At 45.1% G+C, this 17,898-nt stretch overlaps 1 protein-coding gene across 1 annotated transcript in view; it reads right to left on the bottom strand.

The window, feature by feature from the left end:
* Nucleotides 1–16,154, bottom strand: part of LOC126523378 (lipase member J-like) — a 79,409-nt gene extending 63,255 nt beyond the window's left edge. Inside the window, exons 1-3 of the mRNA XM_072288998.1 lie at nt 16,067–16,154; nt 10,086–10,261; nt 7,549–7,843 (exon numbers count right to left, since the gene is read on the bottom strand). Coding sequence (XP_072145099.1) covers nt 7,549–7,843; nt 10,086–10,261; nt 16,067–16,154 — 559 coding nt within the window. The remainder of the gene's footprint in view (nt 1–7,548; nt 7,844–10,085; nt 10,262–16,066) is intronic.
* Between the last annotated feature and the right edge of the window lie 1,744 nt (nt 16,155–17,898).

Raw genomic sequence — 17,898 nt, 5'->3', positions numbered from 1 at the left:
ACTGAAAATAGCATAAACCATTTTAGTACGGCACCATACCACCCACAATCGAACGGGCTTGCTGAACGCAACGTGCGGACGCTGAAAGATGGCCTCAGAAGGCTCAGTCAGGTGACTTGGCTGAGCAATTGACTAAACTGCTCTTTAAGTACCGTAGAACGCCCCTGGATGATGGACGATCACCGTCTCAACGTCTTTTGGGTTATCAGATCCGTTTTCGGTTAGACACGTGCCTTCCACCGCCCGTAACTTTTCCTATCTGTCCACAGGCAGATCAAGGAAGCAAGCTGAACGAACACCACCTAGATAGCGCAAGGCCTCTTTATTGTCATACATGACGTCACGCTACCCGGCCCGAAATTTCCATTGACAAGGCTGGCGTTAGGTAAGCGGTGACGTCAAAATCAATGTCGCCTACTGAGGAACATCCTCATTAGACTCTATGGCAGTCGGTCCAGGTAACATGACGTCATGGATCGGAGTGAAAAGGCCTTGTGCTATCTAGGTGGTGCTGGCTGAACCCGGGCACTCCTGTTTGGGCTCGCAACTTCGGAGAGGGCGAAAGGTGGCTGCCAGCCGCAGTGAAAGAAACAAGAGGATCCCGAATGATCTCCGCTCAAACGGCAGAAGGTGAGTTTCAGCGTCACATGGATCAAGTCCGTCCTCGATACAGGCCCGTGCCGGCGCAACCTTCGCAAGATAAACCAGCTGGTGTGCCGACGCAACCAGAAGAGGCTGAACCAGCTGTCCTTCGTAGATCGACCAGTATAAGAAAATCCGTACAGTGGTACTCACCTTAAGGAGGTAGGAGTGTTGCAAAGTGAAAACGACAACGAATACAGAAAAACCGCGTTCGCCTTGACGTGACACTGACGTGAGCGCACGTGCCACGCTGCATCAGAGCGTCTTGGAAAAGGGCTGTCACTGAATAAACGGGCGCAGTGTTCCCGTTCTTGTGTGAGCGTTATTATGCTCCTGGCCCTCCGGCCGGATGCCGTTCCTGCACGGTAGCAGCCATAACAGTCTCTGTACGCTCTGACTTCTATTTTGTATTATTTGAATTGTACATTTGAACAGGTATATATAATACATCGACGTCGCAAATATTTAGCGACTAGTCGTTGTGTTCGTGCCTTTATTATTAAAATAAGCTGTAGGAATTATTTAACACGACAGTGTAGTTCTAAGAAATTCCGTTGCAATGTTCTGCGAACTTTGCCGTTATGTGAACGATGCTACATAATATACAAACGAATACTGTAGGTACACTTGTCAGGTCATTTGTTCCGTCAGGTGCTGTGCGCATTCCCGTTCTATACGTTTGTTGAAATATATAATGAAGTGGTCACCAGCTTAAACAGCATGAAATGAAATAATACTCTCTACCTGCACCACACCGCATTTCAGGGGCTAGTGTTGGCTTAGTATGCACTACGCTCAAATATTCAGGTTTAGGCAAAGTGAAGGTAAAAGAGCACATCTTTAGTTCCCCTCGACTGAGTGCGCGTGTCCTGCAATATATTTATTTTCTTTCTTTTTGGTGATGCGCCTTAACAACAACGAAAATGGCGTGCATGTTCGTGTGTGCAAAATACCAGTAAAGCTCTGCTGAGCCTTCTAAAGACTGGAATATGCGACAAACTTTGAGTACACAATGAAGGCCGTTGTTTACGTGCGTATTAAATATACGCAGGTAAGTTAGCCTATATATATAAGGCGAAGTTTTCTTTGCCTTTTCTTCTGTCTCTCTCGCACATGAAACGTTATTATTGTTATATAATGTCGCTTTTGTCCCAGAAGTACGATTGTGTTTTGAAACAACAACAGGATATCCAGCAGCGTGAAATTTCTGGTTGTGCTGAACTGGCTCTGAAAAAAATGGTGTTCACTCAGGCTGCAGTAATACAAAAGCTAAAATAAAACCAAAATGAAAGTCAGCAATACAACAGACTAAAGAATCTTGAGATTCACGGTTTGCTAGAGAGAAGTAACAAAAGCATACCACAAACAATCACGCGAATGGCAACAAATCTGGACCTGTCGGGGTTTTCGTCTGGTGACATTGCGGCCGTACATCGCTTAAAAGTCAAAATCGGTCGTATACATGTGGTCCTCGTGCGCTATAAATATGTAATTTGGAAGGAAAAATGGTTTGAAGCGCGGGGAAAGCTGAAGAAACTACGTAAATGTTTATAATTTCCAAAGATCTACTTCAATGATAACTTGACCAAAGTTATCAGAACGAAAGCCAAAGCCAGAACGAAAGCAAAGGATCCGGGTTATCGGTTTCGTTGGACGAAAGGAGGCAAGATCTTCGTGAAAAATTATAAACAGCGTCTCATGTTCGGATCGCTAAACAAGCAGAACTGGCAAATATTGCTTAGCCAACATGCCTTTTTCTTTCAGCGAACTACCAGACTTCAGTTCATTTAAAACACAATTTGCGTGCAGTTCTTGTAAATACTTTACCGCTTCTGCGTAAATAGTGGTGCGAATTTAAATTACTGGCTGAATCGACAGCTAGCTTTGTAGACATTTTTGTGATAGCAGAAATCGATGGTTCCCGGTTTGCCTTGATACGTTTATCTTGCATGGCTTTTCGGCACGTTTGGTTACACGAAACGGGCGTCGTGGCGGAGGTATTGCTCTCTTTGTGAACAACAACTGTGAAGTTTCTTCTGTTGATGCATCTTTTGTACATTCCGAACCTATAATGGTCAAAGTTTGGAAGAAGTCATTTTCTGTCCATATCTTATCGATTTATCGACCAACCTCATGCAGCCTTTCACGGTTTCTTGTAGAGCTTGATGAAATTCTGTGGCAGTGGAGCTAGGTGGACCGATTCAGGTTGATCGGAGACTTGAATATCAATATTTATGCCCCGAAAAAGTGACTGAGATTATTTATCTACATTGTCCACTTGTGGTCTGGAATGTACAATTGGAGCTCCTACCAGAGAACAATTAGTTAACAATAGCCTAGCGCAATTTTGTTTAGATCACATAGCGGTCACAACTCCCAGCAGTTCATTTGGGTCATGTACTATACTACAAAGGTTGGCGGACCACTACTTTGTATCATGCCGTCTTGTATTACCGGACGCGTCTGGAACGCTGTCGATCGAAACTGCATCTGGGCAGCGCAAATGCGTTGTCCCTATGGTTAATGAATCCAAGCTTGATAAGCTTACTGGTTCGTTTGACTGGGCATCCTTAACCAAACAAGATTCGTCGAGCAAATGTATGCAAGGTTCTGTACGCAATTGAAAAAATTTTGAATTACGTTGCACACTGCTGATATCTAAGCCGACAAGAAAGGGTCACTGCTGGATGAACACGGAAAGTCTTTCTTCCATTTCGTATCGAGACACCTTGTGGAAACGCTGCAGAAGAAATCCTAGAAACCAAGCACGGCACTTAGAATACATGTCTGCAAGAAATAGAGTTGTTGCTCCTCTCCGTGGCGCCAAACGCTGTTACTTCTTTTATAAGTTCCAACAATTTTCAAATAATGTAAACAAAACTCGGTCTTTGGTAAATCATCTGAGAGGAGTGAGTTCCAGTAAACGGTCACTTTTCGGTGCTTTTCAGGAACCTCCCACAGCAGTGGCTGGTGCTTTGAACAGGCACTTTGTTAGAGCATCCGAAAGAGCTGTCTCTCGATCCACAAACACTCGATCGTTAGGGAAATCGGTATCGGCGTCACCTTTTCTTCCGAGAATTTTGAAGGGTGATCTGGAAGAAATCATTTACACTTTCCGGCCTAACCAGCCCGCTAGATATAATGGAATATCACCTGCAGAAGGAATTTAAATGCGCTGTCCGACATTATCTTCCGTATACTGAACGGCTTCTTGGAAGGTGACTAAATTCCAGAATGCCTAAAAAATGCAGTTGTTTTGCCACTACACAAGTCAGGGAAGAAAGAAAGTATTGAAAGCTATCGGCCAATTTCTATATTGCCGGTTATTTCTCAGTCTTAGAAAAATTTCTTTTCCATACTATGTCTTCTTTTCGCAACAAATGTTCCATCCTAATTGATCGACAGTTTGGCTTTGTTTCAGGGTGTGGTACTGTGGCACTGCTTGAGGAATTTTCAGATGAACTGTTCTCGGCATTCGATCAGAACCATTTCACGTGTGCGCTGTTGTTAGATGTAGCGAAAGCGTTTGAATCTTTCAATCATCATATCTTGGTAACTAAACTGGATTTTGGGGGGATTTCGTTGGCCTTTTTATAACATTCTCGAAGATTACTTGAGCAGTAGATTTCAAATGGTGGCTACCGATGATAAGGGCATTTTTAGTTCTAAGCTCTCGTTGAAAGCTGGAATTCTTCAGGAAGCCATCTTATCGTCATTGTTGTTTAATATCTTTGTTAAAGGCTTTCCTTTGGCAATTTCCAAATGTTCCGTGTTCCAGTATGTGGATGACACTGTGTTACTGGCAAAACATCTTTTTCACGAAATGTCCACAGAAATGCTGCAAAATGACGTGTACAAGGTAATGCCTCGGTTCACTAATTATGGAATTGTTGTTAATGCCCCCAAAACACAACTTGTTTGTTTTCGCTCTCCACTCAAGACTACCGTAATTAACATGCTTCTCTACTTACATGAGTCGGACTGTGTTTATTGTGGATGTGCGCCTATCCCATACGTGGACTGTGAAATATCTGGGAATCTATATTTCGATAGTAACTTATCGTGGCAACATCACTTATCACTTGTTTGTTCTAAACGGAGGTCAGTAGCTTGGCTGTTGTTTAATATCAAAAGTTTCGCACCCTTGTCTCCAAGAAAGATTATTCTACATGCACTAGGTTACAGTGTATTGAGATACGGTATTACAGTATTCAGCTTCTGTTCGGATCATTGGAGATGCAGGGTAGACAGGATTATAAAAAAATATTTTTTTTAAATGTTGCCTACAATTCCCCAACAGTAACAGCTGCATATATCTTCTGTGAACTAGGTCTACCAAATTTTCATTCATTGCTTATAGAAACAGCTGTCGTCATACCTTTTTGAAATTCCGCTTTCAAAGAAAAAAAATGCCGCCTCAAAAGAACTTCGAAAACACGCCCGGTATGTAGTTCCTCGTTCAGCCACAAGGTATCGGGCCTCCAGACACTGTGCTTATGTGCCGGACGTATTTAACAAATTACCAGATGAAATTTTTAGTGTGACATCGAAAAGCATGCTGAACGAAATTTTAAGGCAGCAATAGTGAAATTAACCGCCAGATCTTTTTTGCATCATAATATTTACTGCAAGTTCCTTCGTTTTAAGTAGACTAAACGAATGTTATCTTGTTCTGCTCCATTCTTTTCATTCATTTCATTTATTCTACATGCCTCATCAATTTATGTATTTTTTTTTTCTTTCTCGCCATGTGTATCATATTCATAGACACGGTCCTACAAGTCATCTGCGGCTAAGACCGGCCTGTTCATGTAGTTTTGTGCTTTTGATGGCTATAAACATTATTATTATTATTATTATTATTATTATTATTATTATTATTATTATTATTATTATTCAGCGAATGTCTTAAGAGCTTTAAGCCTTCCCTATCCTGCAGCGTGATGGCATCCCCTCCGCCTTTCTAAAAGCTTACGGGAATATACTTGCCCCAGTATCGATATCCGTATTTATTAACCCTCTGAATACTACTTTCCGTCACATGTGGAAAACTGCTCGTGTTTTACCTGTATATCAATCTGGCTGTAATACCGATGTCTTGAATTGTTACCTAATTTATTTTCTCTGTGCCACGTCTAAAATATTGGACCTTGCCCTTCACAACATGTCCTCTTTTACTGTGAAGAACTGATTCATTCCGATTCAGTATGGAATTGTCTATGACCGCTCCACTTACAAGTGTTCTGACGCAGATATTCGCGCGGATACTTCCTAGGGGGCAGGTTCGCACCATTTACTGTGACCTCAACAAAGCTTTAAATGTAGTCAACCACATGCCACTACGTGCCAAGCTTTTGCACTTGGGCGTTTCTCGTCATTTGTCAATTTCTTGAGCCGTTATCTTCTTGATAGAGCATGTTATGTCGTTGCCAATGACCAAACATCGCATTTGTACATGGCAAATAGTGGCGTCGATCTAGCACCACTATTGGGACCATACCTTTTTTTTTTCAATTTTTAATAATGACGTTCTTTCTGCTATTCAGAATTCTTTTTTTTTCTGTATGCCGATGGCCTCAAGATTTTTAAACAATTTCATACTGTTGACGACTGTCACATTCTGCACTCTGACCTGTTTTGTTTTTCTGAATGGTGCAAAGATGTAACGTCACCTTGAATGCTGCTATAGAAACAAAGTCATGAATTTCACTCTTTAAACCGCAAACAATTCTTTTTCTTATTTTGTTGATGCTTTACCATTGTATAAGGTCTGTGAGATCAATGATCTCGGTCTCCTTTTTGATATTGCCTAGCCCTTTTCTGCTTACACTAAAGCCGTTGCAATTCAGGATGCGTGTTGTCTGGTCTCCATTTCACGCTAGCGAGGGAATTCGATTCTTCTACGGCGTTCCACACGTTGTACACAACAATCTGTGTTCCACAGCCCGTATACGCGTCGGTTGTCAGCAGTGGCATTTCTCGATCCAGCAGCGACATTATTGATCGCGTCCAGAAAAAAAACTTTCAAGCATACATCATTGCCACTTTGATAACATGGACCTTGTTCTAGTACTGCTGGATTATTGTCGTTGCCCTTACTTCGCTGCCGACGTAGTCGCTCACTTTCTTTTTCTTTTCAAACTCCTTCACGGTATCCTCACCTCTCCCGAAATCCTCAGTTGTATCACGTTTCATATTGCGCGCGAAATCCCCAGAGAACATAGGCCTTTTCATGCTCCAGCCTGTCATCGCTAACAATCAAATGTACACAAAATACTGCCTTTAAAACGCTTATATTCATGATTTCGATATTTTTCATAACTCGCAGTCATTGCTTTTTTTTCCCTAGATTTGGGTTGTTTATTGGGGGGCCTGCGGCTTTGTCAAGCTGTCATTTATGACAGCTTTTACTGCTGGCTTCCAGTGTCGTGTACCCTACATATGACATAAATAAAGGCATTATTATTATTATTATAGTTTCACACATTGTTTAACTGGCTTTTCTCTTTCTTTTTCTTTCGTATTTACCTTGTTCTTTCTTTTAGGTTCTTTGTTCTCAGAATTGCTTTTTCTATTCGTTGTGTTTTATTTTAATTATATTCCCCTGTAGATATTGTTTTGTTAATGAACGTTAGTGCCAGCGACTCAAACCTTAGGGCTGTTATTGAGCAGGGTAAGTAAGTGATTGATTGATTGATTGATTGATTGATTGATTGATTGATTGATTGATTGATTGATTGATTGATTGATTGATTCATTGATTATTACTGTCAGTATGGTAGTAGTTGCAGTCGTAGCAGTAGTAGTAGAAGCATTTGCATAATGTCTGACATGCAGCTTCAGAGAGCACCTTAACATGACGTGAGGTCACAGTTGTTCATAATTAGCTGAATTTGATAGATGAACACATGTTTCGAGAAGACAAGACGAACGCACCGAGTGACTGGCCCGGGAAGTCGAGCACCAGGGAGGTCGAATCGGCGAGAAGGCCTGTCATGACGAAGACCGGACCGCGTCCTCCACACCAGGTGTCCTTGGAGGCGCTGACGTGAGCGCAGGAACCCATCCTTCCGTGGGGTATTCGGTGCATCTGCAGAATGTAGCCGTCCCCGGTGGCTACCTCGTGGGTCTCCAAGGGGTAACCGTTATCGCCGATGAGGGACTCCTGGAAAAAAGAATGTGACGGCGGAACACGCCGCCGCTCATTTTATTTCAACTTTTTTCGACAAGTGGTTTTCTTGCGGGAAGGGGGGAAGGACAATGGAGGAAGGTTGTACTGGCAAACAGATTCCCTCGGGCTGGACACACGTGCTTTTGTCCCGTCGTGAGACAGCTCTCTCTCTCTCCTACCGCCTTACTGCGATAAATGATGTTTAGAGAAGGAAGCGGGCTGGACTGGCTCCTACAATAGCTGTCACCTTTACGTGGAGCTGGCCGCACTTTCCACCTACTGTAACGTGTAAAGAATGCCCGCTTGTAGCCACAGAAGCAGATGTCCGCCACTTAATATAAACTTCTCCAGCCTTTGACAACCCGAACGCTCCCGTCTTGTTCTGCAAGACGGCATTGGTGGTAACGCCGTGTATAATTCCTTGGTACACAACAGATCCCGCAAAACACTCCGCAGACTTATACGTAACACAGGAATTATAGCACACATGCCAGACATAATTGCCCTATGACAATTCTTAATATAAAACAGCTTTTATCGGGGATAAGGGGGTTTTTCGAAACAAATCGCAAATGGAGATGCGAAGGACGTTGGTCTCTTTCGTGTCTTGTGAAAAGAAACGAGAAGGTATTCACCGTGAAAGAAGGTAAGGTGAGCAAACACGGGCGCAAAAGAATAGAGAGAGATATAGGTATTTAATATGATAGAAAAACTGAGATCGGCCTGAATCAATGTTCTGACCTGCTACTCGACGTTGGGGAAGGGGAAAGGGCGTAGAAAGAAATAAAATAGAAGACATTGATTATGATAATGAAGATGGCATTGAGAATCTTGCACGATCCAGGACTCTTCAAAGTCTCTTGTCCAGTCCGCTCTCATACAATAATATGTTGAGAGCCTTCAGACTATCAAGCTGATGACGAGGATCAGGCGAAGGTCCGAACACTACCAGACAACACAAACGAGGGAGGACTAACACGCAACAGCAACAGCAAGACCTACTTTTTTTGCGTGGCATTATTTATGCCACGTCTGCGCGCATACCTGCTACTCTGCACTGTTGACAGCGGAAGCCGGAATGAGGACGTCATAAAAGTAGGATGCATAACGTTAGACTTACACTTCTACTGTATCCCTAATGGCGTGAGCTATGGCTGTGTTACTTTGTTGGCAACAGTTGTTGCTGTTTTACGTCTTTCCAAACATAGCTACACGAAAAAAAAAATTGTTCACATTCGAAAGGGTGTTCGTTTCTCTCATGGCATTCCTGATCTTTATGGCTATATATATATATATATAAATATATGCGAACTCTAGAGTTTTTACAGAGATAGCTGCAACTGCTTAATGCGATTTTGGTGTCGTCTGTCGCAATTATCATCATTTTTTTACGTGCCACCATAAGTAGTCAAACAAGAAAACTTCATTTCACCCCACCGATCCTACCCATAAACTATAGCGTAAACTATAGGACAACCAAGCACTATTTATACACCCATAAAGGTGTTATAATGTTTTGCGTGTAGAAGGTTACAGCGCGAAGCCTGAAGCACCGCACCTCTTCATTCCTTACGTTTATCACCTTTCACTATAACGACAAGAAAGTCAATTTCACTGTGAATTTAGTCACACCCTGGACATCACGGCAGTGAAGGCTAGATAGAGTAAATTACTCTCGCAGAAGCAACAGGGGCTGAAATCACAAAGCTTTCAGCTCGTAAGTGCTCGTCGTTGTTGGCTGGCCGGCTTCGTTAATAATATATCCAGCCTCAGGACTGCCTGGGATTTCTTCTCACGTACAATTCTACCGTAAAAGTATCTTTTCTACTATGGGCACAATTCTATTCGGTATTTCAGCCGTCCTAGAGATACCTTTTCACACCTTTAGAAAGGGGAAGGCTCCCTTGAATGCCTACTTGTACGCGTTCTCTACAGACGACATTAAGCTATTTAACCGTCTTGTGTATAAGCCTGGTTTTGGCACGTAAAACCCCACAATTTAATTTATTTTGTGTTTAAGCTATCGCGTAACTGCGAAGCTAGTGGGGAATTCGCAAAGTTTTTCTTTCGTTCAGACTCATCCTCATTGGCTGTCCACATTATCTGTTCGCATTCACTGTCTACATTGGCGCGTGCCATTTTGTAAAAAGCGCGCTTGCATACGAACACCTGTGTAAACGTGGGTTCCGCGATTCGTAGGAAGCCGACGGGCGAAATCTTATAATTTGATCCCAACAATAGTAGCGCAAACATAGAAAAGAGTTGAACTCACAATTCCGGGACAACCTCTGCCATCTCTGCCGCCATCCGGGATGAGCCTTGAAGTGAAGTTAAGCGCGAGGCCTAAGCTGGTCACCACGAAGCGAGGCAGAAGTCGGGCGATGGCCACCATGACAACTCGGGGAGGTGATGAACGATGCTTCTCACAACTGAAACCCTGGCCCGTGGCTTCCCGAAATAAAGGCGGGAGTACAGAAATGAGATTAACCTGGCCAGCAGTCAGCAGTGATGATTTCACGACCAGAAGCGCATGTCGTTCGAATTATACAGTACGTTGCTGACAGATACTTCAGTGTTACGGCCTAAGGTCGTTCCTCCGGTGAGTGCACAAAAGATTAGAAGACGCAATTCACCACGACCGATAATGTCCCCCGTCGTTGGCTAATTACGCAATTGCGCAGGTAATGCAACAAAACGGAGTATTCAGGGTGCCCGCAAGCATGACGCTACGTTTGACGTCCGTGAGTGAAAAAGTGGGCAAGGTATTCCTTGCTCGCACAAAAGGCTGCGCTACGAGCGTCGCGACTGGAGGGTGGTTCTCTATGTGGTCATTCAGGCGCGACGTAAAGAGGCGCCTCAGCATTCACGAAGTGCACCCTGTTCTGACAATTCGTGGCGATGCAGTGGCGCTTGGCCTGCGACAGTGAGTACGCTTACAACGTCCAATGGGGGACGGGGGTTTATCGGCGAGAGTTTTTATTTGTGACGCACTGATCCACCACAGGTCGTCCTCGTGCTTCCTGACGCCTCCCGGTGGAAAAATGCATCCGTGTGAGCGCCTAGTGTCAAGGGCACCGGTGCTACCTATTCTGCGGTCAGGGCCACCACTGTGTGTTGGCTGAGCCGGTGGTGCATTTGGCCCAGTTAGCAGCTTACAACCGGAGCAGCGGATTTGGAGGACACCATATTAGTTCCCCTGGCGATTTGTAATCAGTAGAAAAACAACTCATTCGTCGCACCTAAGATGGTGCACTGCTGGCGGAATAAAATGAAAGAAACATGCCCAGGAAAAAAAGCATGCTACAACACAAGTGATATTGCTGAAGCGTTCGTCAAAGTCTAACCTTGACGTGACTGAGCGTCCCCTGGCAGATCCCATAGCAGGTTAAGTTTGTAAATACTTAAGCGTATGTGTTGCGAAGAGTGTAATGTATGATATCAGGGTAACGCACTGACATTTTTGTACTTGCATTAATACAGGGAAAATGAGACGTCCACCCAATCGAAGCGCTTGCTGCACAGGAAACCTATACGGGTTCCTCGAAAGAAAAGCTTCGCAGTTGAAGTAAAATTCGTCCTGGTCCGGGACACGGACCCGAGGCCACAGCCTTTTCGAGGCAGCCGCTCTACCATCTGAGGTAACCAGGCGGCAAGCAGATGGCAGGGCGAAGTCGAACTTGACAACAACTAGAAGCAAGGGCAAGAGTTTGACGTAATAGTTCTGTGGAAACCCGCACGGTGGAGAGTGGTAATTAAAGGGAAAATGAGACGTCCGCCCAAGCGTACACCTACTATTACGTCAAACTCTTGCCTTTGCTTCGAGTTGTTGACAAGTTCGACTTCGCCCTGCCATCCGCTAGTCGCCTGATTAGCTCAGATGGCAGAGCGGCTGCCCCGGAAAGGCAGTGGTTCCGGGTTCGAGTCCCGGACCAGGATTAATCTTTCGCCAACTGCGAGGCTTTTCTTTCGAGGAGCCTGGTAGTTTCTCTGGCCTCCTGGCTGTAGCTTTTGAGTCAGCTATATCCAGCTGTAACTCCCAGAGACAGACGCCAGTCAGGCAAGCAGACGGCAGAAAGAGCAGGGGCGAATTCACAAAGTGTTTTGGTCGTGAGAGTGTTGTAATCATTGGCAACTGCAATTGAATCATCAATAGCAGTTATACTCAATAGCAATCATGGTGACAAAATGATCATATAATTGTTGAGTGGCTTCAATAATTCTACGTCTAGCACCAGGATTGGCTGAAATTTCGCCTTACGAATAATTCAAGCGCAAGGTGTTCTTGTATATACGGGCCCACCCCTCGGGAGAGACGGAGTTTTCTGTGAAATTACCGGGGATAACACGGTACGGTGATTGTTCGGCTACTACCATGGAATAATGGGTATGGCACAAGGATCTGTTTAATCTTCATGCCTGTGGCTTCGAGCGTATTTGTTGGTTCATTTTTGTGCTATATATTTCTAAACCCCCAAACAATCATATTTCAAAAGCCTGAACGCAAAACAACTTGAGGTACGTGCATATTGTGAATTTCCGCTCTTGCAGCTCAGTATTTTCTTGACAATGACCGATTCACTAAGTCACAAAGCCGTTCGAAGCCAAGAAGACAAAGTTAAGGTTGCTGAAAGGTCAATTTACATCGTTGCGAAGGCGAGGCTGAAATGTGCTTCACCAATGAGCAGCGACATCAGTTATGGTCGTGCATGAGTTAATATAACCAATTCTAGAACAAAAACTCAACATAGCGCCCATTCATTGAAATCGGGAGCAGAAAGGGCGCCGCCATGTTGCCACTCTGCGCAGGCGCGTAGGAGCAGACGGTGAGATGCGATTCAGATGAGACGCGTAGTCAACGGGATCCCGATTGTCCCCCAGTATGGTGGCACCTTCCAGTTCCGGCACCTGCAAACGTAGGATTTCAGAAACCGTAAATATTACATGCAAATTTTATAAATAGCTATCCGATACTTCTGAGAAATATGCGGAATGAACTTTCTACGTTATCAATACGTACGTGCTATGTGCAGATACTAGATTTTGCGACATATTTTCCATATCTTTAGTGTGACAAGAATGAGTCGTAGTAACATGGCGGCGCCTTTGCGGCTGTCGTTTTTTTTCGCCGAGCTTTTCCACTAGATAGAAAGACGGAGCGAGGAGCGGAAAGGCAGACAGGTCTTCCAGATGAGCGTCCGGTTTGTTACCGCACACTGGGGATAAGGGAAAGGGGGAACAGAAAAAGAGCGAAAGCGCAAGAAATGAGTATAGGTGGGATGGTGTACAAGTGGTCTGTTAAACCGGTGCGCTTCAAGTAGTGTACTAGTGCACTAATCACTTTTTGTGCCAGGGACGGGTGTAGCCACGGTACGAGTATCTTTGACTCAGAGAACGGCCTCAGGTCCAGTCGGTTTAAAGTTGCCCTGAGGGAGTTAGTACATCAACTCTAAGTGGTCGTGGTTGTCCGATTGAAGCGCGACTACATCTCGAGGGGCAAAGTACCAGTTGATAAAAATTATGCATCCAATACAGCGCCAATGAACACATTTGAATAAAGAACAGACAATGTGGTTAGAATAGGAAAATGTGCAGTTACAGGCTGTTTGCTTCCACCTACATATAATTATGAGTGCTAAATTGTGCAGCTTTACGGAAATTTGCTCGTGGTGACCTGAACTGACATGTGCCGAGATTGTATTACCATATTTGCCATCGTGATGGTATCAAAACTGTATTACGGGTAGCCATAAAAATGATGGCGATATAAATAGTATTAACCTTGTAAGATTTTATCAGTAGCATTATATTTTACCTGCCTTTACACTAAATAATATGTGTTACCTACGTTTGCAGTACAAGAGAAAAACTACAGGTGGCACGCATGCCGCGTTTGTGAAGGTGAAGATGCTGTCTGCGAGTTATTTCAGTATAGTGTAGATTTTATCTTGACGCGGAAACAACAGATGTGTGGAGGGGATGACACATGCACAAAGTACTTAGATCAAAATGTGCTTGAAGACATCGTCCTCAATCCTTGCAAAAATCTCAAGGCTCGCCGTTGTAGTTCCTGTCGCTATATACTAAGGGCTATAAATACAGGTGTGTCACAAGTGATGGATTGTGACGCGATGTTGCGGCGAATACTCTCACGCTTCATTTGCAGTGTTGTGTGCTGTGTGAATGTAGTAAACGGGATGTGATGTTAGCTGCTGCAGTAGACAACGTCCCGCAAAAAGCCTTGAACGGCGAACGATTATTATTTTTGCCACCGAGAATTTGACCCCACGCGAACTGTAGATGGCGCTACTGTGTCTGCAGAAGCCGCCATTGCAGGACGCAGGGGCTCTTAAGGGAGTTGCGCTACCATGTGCACGTATATCTTCGTAGTTTTGTGTACATGATATTATCATGCTGGCAGAACCACCGTGCTCACAGCTTAAGTAGACACTCAGTATTATCGCCTATTTTTCCTGTAGTTTGCCAATTTAGTGGTTTTCCCCACTAGATTTAGCGGATAACTGCGCTGCCTAGCGGGAAAACTTGCTCTCTTGCGGGTGGCAGGTTTTTTAACGCTCTTCATGTAACGTTGGCATCTTCTCTGGCGGTACAAAAACTGATATTTTCCCGAGAATAATTTTTACGTCACGTGTCGCAAATGTGCAGCTTATTCATGCCTTCTTGAAAGGCAGAGGGAGTTACTATCTTATACAGTTATTATAGCTGTAGCAGTTCCACAAGTCATAAGCAGTTTCACTCTTAGCCATTTTCACGGACGCGTTTAAGGGACTTTGCCTCCTGAAGTGGCTCCGATGACATACATACCCGAAATCAGCGAGAGAGAGAGAGAGATAGCACTTTATTTACACCCGTCAGAGAGTATGGGTGATCGGGTGAGACGCAGCTCTCCCTATCACCGTCTACCTCCCCCCTAGACGTCGGCCGGAATCAGTTGGCTTCCGGCGGCGGCCTGGGCTTGACGGATGGCCTGTTTTTGGGCTTGCTCTTCCTGGCTATGGAACGAGGATTCCCATGACTCTCTGTTTCCATGTAGGCCGTTTAGTGCTGGGCAAGCCCAAAGCATGTGATTTAGCGTTGCTGTGCCTTCACAGTTTTTACATTTTGGAGAGTGCACCTCAGGATGCCATTTGTGCAGAATATACGGGTTTGGGAAGGTACCTGTCTGCAGTTTGCGCCATATTACCTCTTCCTGCTTTGTGAGAGATCTATGGGGGGGAGGCAGAGTTCTCCTCCCCATTCTGTAGTGTTCTAGAATTTCTCTGTATGTGGTTAACTCTCGCTTTTTGGACAGGAAGTAATCCGCCTGCGCTGGGGCCCGGTGTGTGAGTCCTCGGGCGACCTCATTGGCGATCTCGTTCCCTGTGAGTCCACTATGAGCGGGTGCCCATATTATCCTAATTAGGTCGTTAGGTACGTTCTCCTTGCCTGCTTGCAGGATTTTGCCGGCCTCTTTGGAAACCTTACCTTTGTCATAGGCTTTGATTGCAGTTTTAGAATCGGTGATGACTATTCTAGTTGATGGGTGTGTGATTGCCAGGGCAATCGCCGCCATCTCTGCCTCATCTGGTGAAGAGTGTCGTACGCTACAGCTAGAGACTAGCGCGCCTTTGTCGTTCACTACTACTGCAGCATAATGCCCCTCTGGGTATTCTGCCGCATCGGTGTACACTACCCCTTGTGTTTGGAGGAGGGAGCCTTGGAGTCTTTGGACCCTGCTTCTCCTGCGTTCCTTGTTGTGTATGGGGTGCATGTTTCTTGGGATAGGGGTTATTCTTAACTTGTTAGCAATTTCTTTGGGGATGACGGTTATCCTATCACGTGATTCTGGGTTTTGATAGCCCAGGTTTCTGAGGATGGATCGGCCCGTTTTGCTGCCAGTTAGTCTGATATATTGTGCCGTGAGTTTCGCCTCGCACATTTCCTCTAGGGTGTTCGACACTCCTAGGTTCAGAATCATCTCGGTTGATGTGCATGCTGGTAAACCTAGTGCTGTTTTGACACCTTTCCTGATGAGAATGTCTACCTTGTCTCTCTCTGCTTTAGTTGTTTTTAAGTACGGGATAGCGTAGGTGATTCTGCTAATGATGAAAGAATGAACGAGCCGAAGTAGGTTTGCCTCTTTCATCCCCGCGTTTTTGTTTGCTATCCTCCTGAGAAGCCTGCATGTTTGGTTGGTCGTGGCGGCTAGTCGGTTAATTGTTTCGGTGTTTTTCCCATTTTGTTGTATCCACATACCCAGTATCCTGATCTTGTCCACCCTTGGTACCGGGGTGTTGTTGACCAGGAGCTGGATATTGACCTGCTGCTTGCCCATGATGAGCATCTCCGATTTTTCCGGCGAGCATTTTAGCCCTATGGGTCTCAGATAGCATTCCGTTTCCCATATTGCCCTTTGTAGGGTGCCTTCTATTTGGCCATCGCTCCCCCCTCTGTCGACCCAAAGGGTGAGGTCGTCAGCATAGAGTGTGTGGCAGAGGCCTTCTATCTTTCTGAGTCGTGCTGGCAGCCCGATCATTGCAATATTGAACAAGGTAGGGGAGAGCACTGATCCCTGCGGTGTTCCCTTGTTGCCTAGCTTAATGTTTTTTTTTATTGTGCCCCCGATTTCTATGTTCACCGTTCGGTCCGTGAGGAAGCTTTTGATATAGTTGTATAGCTTGCTTCCAACATTTAGGTGACTGAGGTGTGACAGGATCGCTCTGTGTTTGACGTTGTCAAATGCTTTGCTGACGTCCAGTCCGACTATGACTCTCGAGTCGCTAGTCTTCCGTTCCAATACTTGTTCTTTGAGTTGTAGCATGACGTCAGTTGTGGACAGTTGTTGTCTGAAACCAATCATGCTGTCTGGGTAGAGTTCCTTACTTTCCAAGTAATCGTTGAGCCTAGTCTGTATGACGTGTTCCATGAGCTTGGCTACACAGGAGGTTAACGAGATTGGCCTAAGGTTCTCAAGTTTGAGTTCCTTTCCTGATTTGGGGATGAGGACTAGATTTGCTGTCTTCCACTCCCCGGGTATCTCCCCCCGTTCCCAACACTTTTGAAAGAATGCTGTCAGTTGCTGGAGGGAGTGGTCATCGAGGTTTCGAAGCATCTTATTGGTGACCCCATCTGGGCCAGCCGCGGTTTTTCCGCTGAGCCTGTTTAAGGCAGCTTGGACCTCTCTTAAGGTGATTGGTTGGTCCAGCTCTTCGTTGTTTTCGCCACTGTAGTCGGGCAATGTTTCGGTGTTTGTTTCTCCTATGTACCTGTCTTTGATCTGGTTTATCATATCCTCCTCCGACCCCTGGAAATTGTGGGTTAGTCGTTGCATTTGTCTCCTGGTCTCAGCTTTGGTGTTGTCTGGGTCTAAGAGGTGTCTCAATAGTTTCCAGGTGGTGACGGAGCTTAATTGACCGTCTAGTCTATCGCAGATGTCGTTCCAGTGTTGTCTATTTAGGGTTTGGGCATGGCTCTCAATTTCCTTGTTGAGAGCTGCTATTCTTCTTCTCAGGTTACGGTTGCCCCTTTTTTGGGCTAGCTCGGTTTCTGCTTCGTTTTTTTTCCGCCACAGCTGTCTCATGTGGCTATCAACCCAGTTTTGTTCCTCATCTAATTCTACTTCCTCCTCAGCCTCTTTGCACGCCCGCTTAATGCCATTGGTCCATTCAACTATGTCGGTGATCGCCCCACAATCCGCTCCATTGGTTCGGAAGGACTGCCAGTTGATAGATTTTAGGATTTTTCTCTCCCGTTTGATGTTTACTCCGTTTTGGACAACGATCTCTATGATTCTGTGGTCACTGCCCAGGTTCTCTCTCGTGTTGTGCCAAGTAGCCTCAACGTCCGCTCCGACCATGGCCAGGTCGGGGGAGGTGTCGAATGACACGCTGTTCCCCTGCCTTGTCGGTGCGAGTGGATCGTTGAGGAGTGTTAAATTGCATTTCATCATAGCGTCCCATAATTCCCTTCCCTTTATCTGGGAGTAGTGGTAGCCCCATGCTTGGTGGGGAGCATTAAAATCCCCTACGATTACGAGACGCTGCTTACCCCGTGCTAATGCTTGCGCTTTGGCAAAGAGCTCCCTGAAG

The sequence above is a fragment of the Dermacentor andersoni genome, chromosome 6 (genome assembly GCF_023375885.2).
Source record: "Dermacentor andersoni chromosome 6, qqDerAnde1_hic_scaffold, whole genome shotgun sequence".
Lineage (NCBI taxonomy): Eukaryota > Metazoa > Arthropoda > Arachnida > Ixodida > Ixodidae > Dermacentor > Dermacentor andersoni.
Note: the sequence above shows the minus strand (reverse complement) of the source record. Positions and strands in the feature narration are given on the sequence as shown.